General features: G+C 49.6%; 1 protein-coding gene across 1 annotated transcript in view; it reads left to right on the top strand.

Moving 5' to 3' along the window:
- LOC146196642 (uncharacterized) overlaps positions 1-14,240 on the top strand; it is a 78,940-nt gene extending 64,700 nt beyond the window's left edge. The window contains exons 4-6 of the mRNA XM_084598406.1: positions 6,757-6,933; positions 7,865-8,056; positions 9,133-14,240. Coding sequence (XP_084454532.1) covers positions 6,757-6,933; positions 7,865-8,056; positions 9,133-13,616 — 4,853 coding nt within the window. The 3' untranslated portion in view covers positions 13,617-14,240. The remainder of the gene's footprint in view (positions 1-6,756; positions 6,934-7,864; positions 8,057-9,132) is intronic.
- Positions 14,241-14,498: the final 258 nt, after the last annotated feature.

Here is a 14,498-nt window from a genome sequence, read left to right as displayed (position 1 = left end):
CATGCACCCTTGAAGGAGCCTAGCCGGCTTCGAAACGTCGGGTTTCTGTAAAATAAAAAGGGATGGTTGCAGAATTTTCAAGTTTCACTTAGTTATCAACCCAACCAGACAGGATAATCTGTCGAAATGTTTAGCTTTCACAGTATAGTTCATATGAGACTAATACGTTGCCCTGACGCGGAAGTTACAAAAACCAATGATATGCCTGTATGGTCATGACATGAATTTAAGAAACTCCGATTACTAGTTGCGTAGTTTTTCTTCCCCGTTTCCTCCATGCTACTGTTCTCTTTTACTGTTCCTGTGAACGAGCAACGCGCCCTCCTTTGAGCCGCCTACTTTCCTTTTCCAACTGCCCTCTCTCGGCGAGAGTGCGAACCCTCCCAACCTCCCTCCTGCTTTTGCAAACACTGTCTCCAAAGCTTGAAGGTAAGCACCCCGGCCCTACACTCATTCGTCTCTACTAACTGTGTAATGCCACGCGTGAAGGATTACGCCGTCGGCCGTAGTAACCCCTCAAGGATGGGTGTTTAATTTGCAGCAAAGCAAGTGTAATGATGGCGTTGCGCAGTTTAGTCTACAGGTGACCGGGCGTTATGGGTAAACCCATTGCCGGGCGAAGATCATGTAAACGTCAGCGAATATTCAAGTAACATTGTTTATTGAATGCCTCGCAAGTAAGCGGATCCGTGGCTGAATTGCGCAAGTTACTTGAATACCATTCCAGTGTCTGTCAAGCGTACATTCCATTTGTGAGTCTGCTGTTCTCTGGCACTAGCAAGGAAATATAGTATGATAATCCGAGTGGTTTGGGCACGAACATACTATAAGCTGAGTGGGCACAAGTGCACAAGAGTAGAGGATTTAAGGCCAAGTTGATCTGCAGCAAAGCAAGTGTATTGATAGCGTTGCGCAGTTTAGTCTACAGGTGACCGGGCGTTATGGGTAAACCCATTGCCGGGCGAAGATCATGTAAACGTCAGCGAATATTCAAGTAACATTGTTTATTGAATGCCTCGCAAGTAAGCGGATCCGTGGCTGAATTGCGCAAGTTACTTGAATACCATTCCAGTGTCTGTCAAGCGTACATTCCATTTGTGAGTCTGCTGTTCTCTGGCACTAGCAAGGAAATATAGTATGATAATCCGAGTGGTTTGGGCACGAACATACTATAAGCTGAGTGGGCACAAGTGCACAAGAGTAGAGGATTTAAGGCCAAGTTGATCTGCAGCAAAGCAAGTGTATTGATAGCGTTGCGCAGTTTAGTCTACAGGTGACCGAGCGTTATGGGTAAACCCATTGCCGGGCGAAGATCATGTAAACGTCAGCGAATATTCAAGTAACATTGTTTATTGAATGCCTCGCAAGTAAGCGGATCCGTGGCTGAATTGCGCAAGTTACTTGAATACCATTCCAGTGTCTGTCAAGCGTACATTCCATTTGTGAGTCTGCTGTTCTCTGGCACTAGCAAGGAAATATAGTATGATAATCCGAGTGGTTTGGGCACGAACATACTATAAGCTGAGTGGGCACAAGTGCACAAGAGTAGAGGATTTAAGGCCAAGTTGATCTGCAGCAAAGCAAGTGTATTGATAGCGTTGCGCAGTTTAGTCTACAGGTGACCGGGCGTTATGGGTAAACCCATTGCCGGGCGAAGATCATGTAAACGTCAGCGAATATTCAAGTAACATTGTTTATTGAATGCCTTGCAAGTAAGCGGCTCTGTGGCTGAATTGCGGAAGTTACTTGAATACCATTCCAGTGTCTGTCAAGCGTACATTCCATTTGTGAGTCTGCTGTTCTCTGGCACTAGCAAGGAAATATAGTATGATAATCCGAGTGGTTTGGGCACGAACATACTATAAGCTGAGTGGGCACAAGTGCACAAGAGTAGAGGATTTAAGGCCAAGTTGATCTGCAGCAAAGCAAGTGTATTGATAGCGTTGCGCAGTTTAGTCTACAGGTGACCGGGCGTTATGGGTAAACCCATTGCCGGGCGAAGATCATGTAAACGTCAGCGAATATTCAAGTAACATTGTTTATTGAATGCCTTGCAAGTAAGCGGCTCTGTGGCTGAATTGCGGAAGTTACTTGAATACCATTCCAGTGTCTGTCAGCCGCACATTCCATTTGCGAGTCTGCTGTTCTCTGGCACTAGCAAATAAATATAGCATGATAATCAGAGTGCTTTGGGCGCGAAGGTACTATGTGCTGAGTGGGCACAAGTGCACAAGATTAGAGGATTTAAGGCCAAATTACTCGCTGCAGTGTATGCAATTCCCGAGTGAATTAAGCAAGTACACTGACTACAGTATATTGGATGACGTCTAGAATATGTGCTCGCATTTAAGGTTTCATGCAAAAATAAAATCTGACATTTTTCTCTTCAGTTTGAGCGCCGACTCCACTTGCAAACCTCCAACGTGCAAAAAAAAAATGATACGAAAAGGCACTTCAGAACTTAAAGCACCAAATTTGCACAACGGAGAATGCCTTTTAGTTGACAAAAAGAACATCGATGTAGCCCCTTTCTAACATAATTCAGCCGAGCAAGGCGAAAAAAAAGAAAACGCCTGACTTTTTTTTTTTTTTTCGTAGCACAAATGTTAGCATGACAGCAGCTCTCGTTCTCAGTTTCAATTTGCTTTTTGTTTTTGTTTCTTGCTGAAATTCAAGCCTTTGCCACGGTTCTAAAACATGTAGCCTCATATTTTACCTCCTACTTCATTTCGTTGCTCTGTTTCTCAGTTCAGAAAACCGGCTCTTCGCGAGAGCACGAATCTACTGGACCGGTGTCGCGACCACATAACTCGAGAGCCTGCTCACTGCCTGCGCTCTGCAAATATGTGTACCAGAGCATATGCGACACCTTTCTTGCTGTCTGTTTAAGAGCTGTCACCAAGTCGCGTACTATGTTCCCCCCCCCCCCCCCAAAAAAAAAAAAAAGAATAAAAAAAAAAGCATGGGCAAGTCAGACGCTCCGACGTCACCCCTTTTCTCATATGGCCTGAGCTTGTGTACCTTATATATGCTCAATCCTGCGGATGAAAACGCGCAGCCGAGATGCTTGTTGTTGTTCTCAAGCTGCTTTTTCTAGACAAGATGAGGCTTCTAGTCCCACCAAAATAACTAAAAATGAAGAAATGAAAGGGCATTTTTCCTTTTTCATGCACATAGAAACACGCCATTGGAGCTGCTCCTGGCGCTGTGGGCTTATCCGCATGCCACTGAAGCTCGAGGGTGAAACGCAGGCAATCTTTGCATCGCAGATGAGGCGGGTCGAGAAATGCGAGAATGCTGCCGAAGATAAACGTGCGGAGAATATCCTCTCTTTTTCTGTCTTTACTTCAAAGCGCGCCTTTTTTTGTAGTTTCAAAACTGAATTCACCTTTCTCTGGCGCCTTATTCAGCAATTTTCTTTTCGAGACCGCCTTTGTTATCTGACGAGAAACAGACAAAAGAAAAGACAATTGAATTCTGCCCTCTCCAAGGCTCCGCACGACAATGGCTGCTGTGGTGCGCGATGCCATCATCAGGCGAAGACGGTTGGGGTTAAGTTAAGCTACGTCAAGATGAATAACACAAAAACAAACAAAAGAAAACAAATGCAAATGGGTCGGGGGGGGGGGGGGGGGGGCGAAAAGACTACCGGGAAAGTTATTCTGTGACAAGCTGAACGAGACAAAAGTTAGGAAAACCTTAACTGAGCGATAGCCGTCACGGCGTCTTGCGAGAAGCTATCCATTATGTATGCACCGTTGCGAGGACACCAAGTTAACTTCTTGAGTAATGTTTTCTTCTTTGGAGTTGTAATCCTTTCCAGCCCTATATCTTAGCTGCTTTCTGCTTTCCTTAAGCGTTATTTGTTGCAATTCCGGGGAATAGCTGCGGTGACACGACGGAGAATTTTCTTAAACTAAAAGCCTTGATGGAGAAAGCGCGCCCAGTCGAGAGCACACTGCTGCGATAACCAGACGTCTCTCGCAACTAGGGCCCTGCCGACGCTCTTCGAAGGAGAGGGGGGGGGGGGGGGGGGGGGAGTTTGGAAAAACTAAAAGAGCAAAAATTAAAGCGAATGCACTGGCTTGTATGCAGTGTCCCCCAAACCTATAATAAAGGGAATAGTAACTCGAATTTTGACAATCTCGACGTCGTTCAGGAGGCAGTCTTCCATATTAAAATGGTGCTGGAAGTTTGCGTTTAGCATGAAAAATACATTGAATAACTAACTGAAGTAAAAAGAGGTTTATTTTTTTTTTTTCTATGCAGTCAATTCCAAATACATGATATATAGATTTAAGTATGAAATGGACACCGAGAGAATTTTTGTACGTGACCTTGTATCAGGATAACATCTCCTGCATTTTGAGTTTGCGGGCAAGATAAAAGGGTTGCATGATAAAGTTAGATATGTCGTCTGCTCAAACTATGTTTTTCGTTTCTTTTTAAGCTTAGTCAGATGCCGTTAAGCGATGAACGGATCACGCGGTGGCAGTCACCGCACTTGGTGTTTCGCGTGCCTGATCGCTTAATCTTCATTTGCCCAACCGTTATTTCTTGTTTGGGAGAGCCATTAATTCGCTGCGCTGCTGGCCGGAGTGCGCCTCCAAACAAGCCTGATTATTTTCAGAGCAGTCGTCGTCCTATGCCTGCCTTCGCCCCCTGAATAAGATAAAAGTACGCTTAACGAAGATGCATTTGCCCCCACGCGATCACTTAGTTACCCGTTGCTCTCGGGGAACCTCAGCCAAGACAGCATCCCCTGCTTGCGAAGTTGCCGAGACTCACCCATTCAAGAGATTCACGTTAGTGCAATGTCCACATCTAGTTTATGCTGATGTTAACCATTTATTCTGGTCCTTAAGCAGAGAAAAAAAGGTCACACTCACAGTGTTCATGTTCCAGCCCGGATAATCAGCTCAGTTACGCCCCAGCCTTGAAATTTTGCTTAGTAGTGCAAGCCGCGCGCTTTTTTTTTTATTTTGCGCATAGAAAGTTGATAGGACACAACAGGAGCCCCTGCAATATAGCGCGCGAGCTGCTACCTGAATACAAGTTTTTGGATGCATAAGATCCTTTCTGAGTTGGAGGAATGTTGACAATCATACCTTACGTATTTCATTTCATTTCATTTATTGTACCCTCAGGCTTTCGCATTACAGAGAGGGTTGGAGTAATAAAACAAAACAAAATCATGTACAAGAGGAAGCGTGACACAAAACGATTCTATTGAATATAGCTCAAAACGAAATAAAAAAAAAAACAGGAATATAGTATACGTGAGTCAACGAAAAGCAACCAAACAAAAACAATGGTGCGATTCGCAGTTTTGTAGTTCCGCTCGAAATTATAATCGTCAGCGCTGGCTCTATATAGAGACCTGGTTGCTGTGATTTTGCGGGTTTGGTAGAGCGTATATGCGTCAACCAAGCTTTACCGTTTGCCCAGCAATCAGCTCAATCCCAGTACAAAACATTAAGTATAGGCATTGTAAGAGCCCTTAGAAGTCTTTCAGCCTCTCTTCACGTACTTTAAGAGCCGTATAAAACAAAGCCTCCAAGGTTTTGTGCTATTGAAACAGTCGTACGAAGGTTTTGTGCCCTTAAAAATGTATGTCTCGCTTGCCGTGGGCCTTTTTATTGCTACGTGTTCTCACCCTAACGGTCCACTTTGGAGCCCACAATGAATGAGTTGAGAAATTTGTCTGTAAAAGGGTCCAAAAGATCGTGGTAATCCCGGTAAAAGCACGGGCGTTCGTTCTGAAGCCACATAGTGCACGTAATGCATTAGAATGAGCAAAATGAAAAGAACAACGGAAGCGGAATACAGCATCACAGTCAACCAATCATAATACATTACTACCTTATGGAGCCGCTGACAAGATTTATGACCAGCCTTTACAACGAAAGTCTTGCAGTGTTGCCCATCCTATTGGGGAGCTCGCTTTGCTTCTGTTAAGGCAGAGGAAAAATTTCCAAGCCGCAACGTTTTGTCTGAATTATGTGCGAGAGTTCCGCTTGTTAAAGGAGCACGCTGTCCTAATACCGGCCCTTACCGGCCCTATGTGCGGTGCAAACAAAATATGAAATAAAACTGCGAAAAAATTCTCCTCTTTTTAACCCAACTGATTACACCCTTGTCATCAACAAGTGGTGGCATACCTTCCTTTTATATCCTCCCCCTCCTTTTTTTCCGAGTATTTCTGAACAACTCGCAACTATACGAGCGGTCATCAGAATTATTTTGAAACATACATCCATTATCATAAGACCTCTTTCGTTATGGTAGAAATCTTTAGAAAAGGAAAGCGGTATCTTGACGGACAAATATATTACCACGGTGTTTCGGACTGGTAACCAAACACTTTGCTTTCACTCTACGACTGAAAAAAAGAACATGAAAGAGCGACTGCGCACTGTTGTTCGCAGACGTCGCGGCTTTTAATTTCACGCACCCTTATCCAGTGCACGAGTCGGGAAGAAAAGCGGCGAAAAATTCTTGTATCATCCAGGGTCTATCCCACAGTTCCTGCTTTCTAAATACAGCTTTCGGGAGACCCAGATATGCTAAGCATTTCAAGCGCTCTTTGCGATACCGAATAGACAGCCAGTTCTTTCGTACCGCGTTTGTTTTGGGGGATCGATCGGTATGTACATTTTTCTGCGTTGAACCACCTTAATTTCAATGTCTCCGTCCGTCCTCTACTCCCACCTTGTTCCTTTTCTCCCATCATTTCCCTCTGATCGACCACACCAGTTTGCAACGTCGACGGCGTGCTGTACCGGAGCGGCGACCCCATCCCGACCGAAGACCCGTGCGAAACCTGCAAGTGCCGTCCACCTGGCTTCGCCTGTACGCTGCGCGAGTGTGATGTGAAGCCCCACTGCAAGGCCGTCCGCCGAGAGGGCCAATGTTGTCCGGAGTACCACTGCGGTGAGTTTTATTTTCCCCCATCCACTCGCTAACAGGCTGTGTTGTTTCTCCTGGACGACAGGCATCGAACACTCCTGGCTATCTGTCTTGTTTGTTTGCTTTTAGTTTTTAGGGGCATGCACACCAACACCCACACGCGCAAAAACAAAAACAACTTAATGCCAAACAAACAGAGCGAGTCGAGGAAACATCCTCTTTTCGCAGGAAAAGCGTTCAATAAACTTTCGCGCCTTTCTTAATATTTTGTTTTTGTACCGTGCAGTGCCGCCGTGTATTCATAGCCGTTTATCTCTCTTGTTTTTGTGCCGTTGACAGAACCTTCGCGCATTATCCGAAAAAGGCGCGAACTATATATATTTGTGAGGCTGTTTACTGCTTTTTGTGCAAATTTATGGCGCACGTAGTTCGGCTCGTGTATTTCGCTTTGGAGCGCGCCGCTCGTTGCAGGAAATAAAAAACGGTTATCAATAGGTTTCACTGCCAGCTGCTTCTGTCAGTTCATTCTCGTCCCTAACTAAAGAAGACAGCAATCTAAAGCTTTTCAAGAAAAATAGAACAAACTACAGATACAAGCTCCAAATGCTGTGTGGAACTACGGCAGATTCAGCGGCTCTCCACAGGGGCCTGTGTATTATATCTAGGCACTCTTCGTCTCTTTCGCGTTCTATTCTTTGCTATTTCAAGCTTCTCTACTGGATAACCTCAATAATGCTCCTCATTCCACGCTTGTACGATATCTAATCTCGAACCTGCAGCACTAGAAGGGATCGTTGAAGCTAGATTGATATATATTTCCTCTTTCTTTATAAGCATTCTCTGGAAGCGGTAAATGTCGTGCAAGACAACGGCCATTCGTGCTGTCTGCAGCAAAGCCCTGAGTAGCTTTTAATTGAAACCCTCGATGATCGCACCTCTCTTGTACTTCGTGCAGGTTGCGAGCAGGAGGGTAAGCTCTACAAGGACGGCGAGGTGGTTCCGAGCCCACAAAGTCCGTGCTACGTTTGCTACTGCCAGGGCAGCTCCATCAGCTGCTCCTTGGTTGCCTGCCAGTTTCGAGGAGACTGCGAGCCGCGATACGTGGACGGCGAGTGCTGCCCGCGTTACGACCACTGCCCACCTCTTGGTAAGTGCGCCGTTTTCTCACGATATTTCTGATGCATCCAGTGCTATACTAGCGAGAGATGGAGAAAAATTGGCTGATGAAAGCGACGACGAATTACAACAACAACAAAAAAAAGGATGTGCAGTGAACCTTCCAAGAGTATTCATGTTAGTCACTCGAACAAATGCCTCGTGGGTTGTATCATTATGTCCTCGTGATATCATACCTCCGCATGATGTGTACATGGCAGCGCTGATCAGGAGCCTCATAAGTACATTTCAGAAGCTATATTGACTGGCAGCAATCGTCCATCGTGCCATCCAAGCAGCTTTTCTAGTATACACTTACTAGTCTGCAATCTCAATGTAAAGAAACGGCAGCCTCCCTATCTTAAGTGTGCATAGTTTAAAGTCGTTCTAGCCTCCACTTTTAAACTGCTGTGGCTACCCGTGTATTCTGTTTCTTCCCTAAAGGGCTGAAGCCTTTCTTATGCCTTATCGGTGACCAACGGGCCGACACTTCGTTTTACTTCCTTTCCTTGTTTGTTCGGTTACTTCGTTGTGCATTTTTCTAACGCCCCTATGCCCATCGCTATATAAGTTTTGCTTGCTTGCTCCTGCAACATCAGAAAATAGTATTTCGCCTAATATACTGGCTTGCATGCTTTGGAAACATGATATCCAATAATGAACAGCCGTCTGTCCCTCTTTCAATTAGTGAAGCTTCTCATATCCTCAGGAGCCCCGTACTGTGCAGTTCAAACTGTTTAAACTGCACCGTGCCCCTCGTGGCATAGCATTCACCGCCATTTAAGCTGAAAAGCAAAAAAATTAATAAACAATTCCTACCAAAGTTCGAATGAAAACAAACCGGAGTCTGTCATCAGCGCTTCATTTCTGCTTTCTTTAATTGTTTTGCAGAGGACGTACAGTTTCATTCCTTTTTTTTTTTGTACGCAAACTTGCCATAAGGCATATTATATAAACTCATGTAAATTGTTTTCCGTGAGGAACCGGAGCAGGCTCTCGCTCTTAGCGTTGTCGGTGAGCCATTTATAAAAGTCCTTTTCATATTTACTTTTTTTTTAACACTTGCAGAGGACCCGTTGACTACAACAACCGTCCGGGTGCCATGGTCCCCCTTCACGAGTCCACGCACGACGGGAAAATTCTTCGCTACCCGGTTCCCACCAACCACTATCCCTGGCTCTGGACTGTCCACTCACATACCAGGAAAGGCCACGGACGACGGGGCGCTGATTACGAGAACCGCTTTCCCAACCGCCACAGAGCCGACCCGTACTACCGAGCGGTTCTCACCGGAGCAGACGGCGTTCCCCAGCTCGCTGTATGACGATCTGTCCTCGCCGCAGCCCGTCCCAGACGTTACCAACCCCGTGAAGAGGTACACCACGAATTTGCCTCCCCCGGAGGAAGCGGAAGCCGCAGGTGCAGCGACTGGTACACACGGCACCGATACCGCCAAGCCACATGACGTTGCTGTGCAGAGTCAGGATGTCGAAGACAAGCTCAAGTCAACGGCAGGCAAGGACGCGGCCACAACCAGCGACGAAGGTGCCCATACTGTGACTCGCCATGTCATTCCCGCAACTGTTATACCAGGTGCTGTCGTCCCTGTCGTTCCAGCTCTTGCTGTTCCAGCGACTGGACCGGTGGTGATCGCAAGTGTGCCACTTCACCCCGCACTCAGTACTGTTGGGCTCGGAACCGAGCACCCAGCCACCGGGCCTGCCTTCCACACAACCGGAAGTGCTGATACAGTGCCAGTCACGTCTACTCTAGGAGTAGGTGGAGTTACGACAGTAGGAGGCGTGCCTGCGGGAACTGAACAATCCACAGTCTTACCAAGTGTGCAAGTTAACCAAGGCACTGCTGCAGACACCGGTGCATCGTTCGGGGTCGACACGCATGCTGTGTCAGGCAGCGGCCCAGGAACTGTTGCAACAGGACTGGATACTGGGTCCGCTCCAGCGGCCACGGGAGCATCTGAGCCATCTACGGGGCCTGCCACAGAGGCCAAGGGTACTTCAATGACAGCAGCAGCTGAAAATGGTGGCGCGACCACAGCTACTCAAGTTGACACCACCGGAGCGGCTGGCACTCACGCTGAAGAAGCACCAGAACACACAAAAACCCCATCCGGCGTCCAGAATGACGGTGAAGTTCCAGCCACGGTGACAGGTGGCGGCCAGATTGGCGGCGGCGATGCTACGGCAGCAGGAGTTACCATTGCTGCTCAGACAATCGGCACAGAAGCATCCACTCATGCTGCGGGAAGTGACGCCACCCCTGAACAGCCAAGTGGTGCTGCTGGCAGTGATTCTTCACCTTCGATGATAGCTGGGGATTCTACAGTTGCAACATCGTCTGATTCCGCTCTTCCGACGGCATCCGCTGATTCCACCCTTGCAACGGCTTCTGGCGATTCTTCGACACCTGGTAATGCTTCGCCCGTGGCCGGCGCTGATGATTTAGCCACCACAACAGCGGCCGGAGACTCCTCCCCTGCTACAACAGCCAGTGACTCTGCCGCTACCGCAACATCTGGTGACTCTGCCTCTACCGCAACATCTGGTGACTCTGCCTCTACCACTACAGCCAGTGACTCTGCCTCTACCGCAACCGGCGGTGACTCTGCCTCTACCGCTACCGGCGGTGACTCTGCCTCTACCGCTACCGGCGGTGATTCTGCCTCTACCGCTACCGGCGGTGACTCTGCCTCTACCGTATCAACCGGCGGTGACTCTGCCTCTACCGTATCAACCGGTGGTGACTCAGCCTCTACCGTATCAACCGGCGGTGACTCAGCCTCTACCGTATCAACTGGTGACTCTGCCTCTACCGTATCAACCGGTGACTCTGCCTCTACCGTATCAACTGGTGACTCTGCCTCTACCGTATCAACCGGTGACTCTGCCTCTACCGCAGCAACCAGTGACTCTGCCCCAGTAGCTATGACAGGAGATATTGCCCCTGTTCCCACAACAGGCGATTCTGCCTCCATAACAGCACCCAGTGATTCTACGTCCACGACCACCTCTAATGATGCTTCCTCTGGTGAAGCTACCCCCGCAACAACCTCTGGTGATGCTGACGCAGCCCCCGCGACTGTCTCTGGCGATGCTACCCACGCTACCGGTTCTGGTGATGCTTCCCCCGCCACCGCTGATGCTACTCTCTCAACCACCTCTAGCGAAGGTGCCCCCGCAACCACCTCTGGTGAAGGTGCCCCCGCAACCACCTCTGGTGAAGGTGCCTCCGCAACCGCCTCTGGCGAAGGTGCCTCCGCAACCGCCTCTGGCGAAGGTGCCTTCGCAACCGCCTCTGGCGAAGGTTCTTCCGCAATCACCTCTGATGACGCTGCGCTGGCAACAGTCGGTGAATCCACCCCTTCCACCGAAGGAGGCAGCGCGGCTGCCGACCACACTAGTGTGTCTGATGTAACCACGGGAAGTCTGCATACTGACGGGCACAGCGAACCGGCTGCAGAAGCTACGTCGGCAACTAATGAAGGTACAGGCGGTGAAACGACTACCTCGTCACCGTCAGGCTCGACTGTTGCAAGTGAAGTAATTGCAACTGCTACAGATGGACCTAAAGACAGCACGGGCGTTGACGCAGCTAAAAATGACGCAGCTGCAAATGGTGCTGCCGACAGTTCTGGTACAGAAGGCGGTCCTTCGCCATTTGAAGGGCGAGGCTCCAATCAGGACACGGAAACTCCTTTTGGACAGGGTGAAACAGCATCAACTCTGAGTGCTTCGCCTCCTTCAACTCCACCTCCTGGCCTTTCTACCGTTGTCACCGAAGCAGCTCCTTCAGCAGAAAAGGCTATCGAACAAGATAATGCCAGTGAACTAAGCGCGGAGAAGCCGGCAGAAGAACCCATTGACAAGACTGATACGGCTGGACTTCCAGTACCTGAAGTCGGGTCGGCAGCCACGGCTGCTGCTGAAGCTACTCCACCAGCTCCAACAGAAGGCGCGGCTTCTGTGGTCAGCGAGCCAAGCACGCCAGCTCCAGCAACGGAAGAACACCCACTGGGTGATGAACCTCACCATGACGAATCTGCAGGTGAAAGTGCTGAAGCTCCAAAGAAGGAAGATGGACCAGTTCAAGATTCTGCCTCCGCGGCGCCCACCACCGAACAGCCCCAAACTGGCGCTTCAGCACAACCCGAAGGCAAACCTGAAGAGAACGAAGCTGTACCAGCGAAAGATAGCAACGAATTCGACACTTCGAAGCCAAATGACAAACCAAATGATGTCGCCGACTCAAACGCCACGCCAGAGCAAGGTCCAGCAACCGACGCTCTTGGAGCCAGTAGTGGAGCCAATGGCGCAGCAGCCGCGCCGCCAATGAGTATGGAACCCACGTCAGAAAATGTTGAACGCGAAGAACACCCAGAGGGAGAACCGGAAGCTACAACTCCTTCTCACGAGACGACAACAGAAGCTCCGCATCACGACGAGGAAGATGACACCGGCAGGACTCCCGTTAGCGAGACGCCTATTGTTCCTGAAGAGGCACACACTGTTTCTCCAGATAGCGAAGGGGAAAAGCCTGAAGCTTCCACCGAGGCTCCACAAAACGATGAGGCCCCGCATGATGATGCTGCTCCTGGGGACGGCGGTTTTCCGCATGACGACGGAGCCGCTGCGGGTCCCAGCCCTCCAGCCGGCGGCGCCGGTGGTGACTTGCCACCTGTCGCTGCTGAAGGTGGCGCCGCAGGTAGTGGCGGAAATGGAGGGGGCGCTCATGACCACGGCCACGAGCACAAACCACACGTCCACCACGATTACGGAGGAAGGGTTCCGCCTACACTTGAACAGCTGCTGGCACAGCTCAGTCCCGACACCAGGCGGCAGTACGAACTGGATCACGGAATTACACCCTCATCACCCTCAAACGGAGGCGGTGACGGCGGCTATGGTGGTGGAGATGGCGCCGGTGCTGGGGGTGCCACTCCCGGAGGCCCGGGACACGAGCAGCCACCGCCCTCGGAAGGTCCCGCAGTTGACGCTGATGCTTCCGGTTCCGATAGTGACGTCCTAGGCGCCCGGCCGCCGAAGACCGACACTGACGGCGGCTCTGAGCACACTGACGGTGATCACGCTACTCCTGCAACGCCCTCCGAAGGCGCACAGCCAGAGACTACCACACCGGCTGCTGATGGCGCAGGAGCAGGACACGGTGATGATGGCACTTCAGCTTCCGGAGATGGTTCCCAAGGGGGCGCCGACGACGACAGCAAGACAAACGAAGTCACAGAAGCTCCGAAGGCCACCGAGTTTCCTACGCGGTATACAACTCAAGCTCCGGCCCCCGACGCTGATGACCACCACGGCGAGGAGCCTTCGGCAGCTCCGGGAGGTGATTCCGATGGTCACAAGGAAGATGAGCCTTGCGGGTCAGACTCTACGGCTAAGTCTGAAGACTCCACCGCATCGAAGACTCATGACCCAATTGTAGAGCTGGTGAAGAGTGGCATTCCCGATTTGCATCTGGACGGGAAGGAGCCCCATAGGGACAGGAGGCGCTCTGGACGGGCTCGCCACTAGTACGACTTCGGTGATAATGCCCAGAGTTCTTCGATACTCCCGGTTGTGAAACATCTCGTGCGGTTACAATGAGCAACTGCGACTAATTTTCACGCTGCTACCGCGGGACAAAGATAGGGCCATTTATAATACTACGTCTGAGTAAATTCCCGTAATAGCTCCATTGTGAGAGCAATTTCGGACCACGGAGTTAGCAATAACTGTGTCTCGCACCCGCTGATACGCGCAAAGTATATATGATGCATTTACAAGTCAGCGTTGCTTACACTATAGCATTTGTGCGGGCAGTTTTACAGCACTTAAGAGTGCGACCAACTCAGTTACATGCTAGTGACATGGCTTTCAGCGGAAAGTTCATGTTTGGCAAGGGAGTTTCACAGCTGGGAAGATCCGACAGCTCCGGCTTACACCTCACCGCTGCAGGGACTGTGATGCACACATCATCGGCGCCCTGAGTGTCGTCCATCCATGTACATATACGCTGGGGGGTGCAGGTCACATGCTAGGGAAAGCCGAGGCGCGGTAAGGCGCCCTGGCAGTGGTGGCAGCTATTATTCTGCATCGCAGAAAGATGACACGTCAGCAGAACCTGGAATTCTAGTAAATGGAGTGGGGTAGGGGGTAGGGGGGGAATCATTTTTTCTACAGAAACGCGACAACTGAGACGCAGTTCACTCAGCAAAAACAAAATGAATGCGTCATTGAGAGTTAACCACGTGTTGACGCTGTAAACACAAAGCTAACTTTGGAGGGACACGCACTAAACTAATAAACAGTGACAATGGAGGGCTGGAAATTTGCAGTGTCGTCTCCGACGCGTGCGTCTCCTCCAATGCGCTCGAATGGTCGACGCTTCGACTTCGATCGTTCACAGAACGAGGG

This window comes from Amblyomma maculatum, chromosome 3 (assembly GCF_055883805.1).
Source record: "Amblyomma maculatum isolate TAMU_Amacu chromosome 3, ASM5588380v1, whole genome shotgun sequence".
NCBI lineage: Eukaryota > Metazoa > Arthropoda > Arachnida > Ixodida > Ixodidae > Amblyomma > Amblyomma maculatum.
Note: the sequence above shows the minus strand (reverse complement) of the source record. Positions and strands in the feature narration are given on the sequence as shown.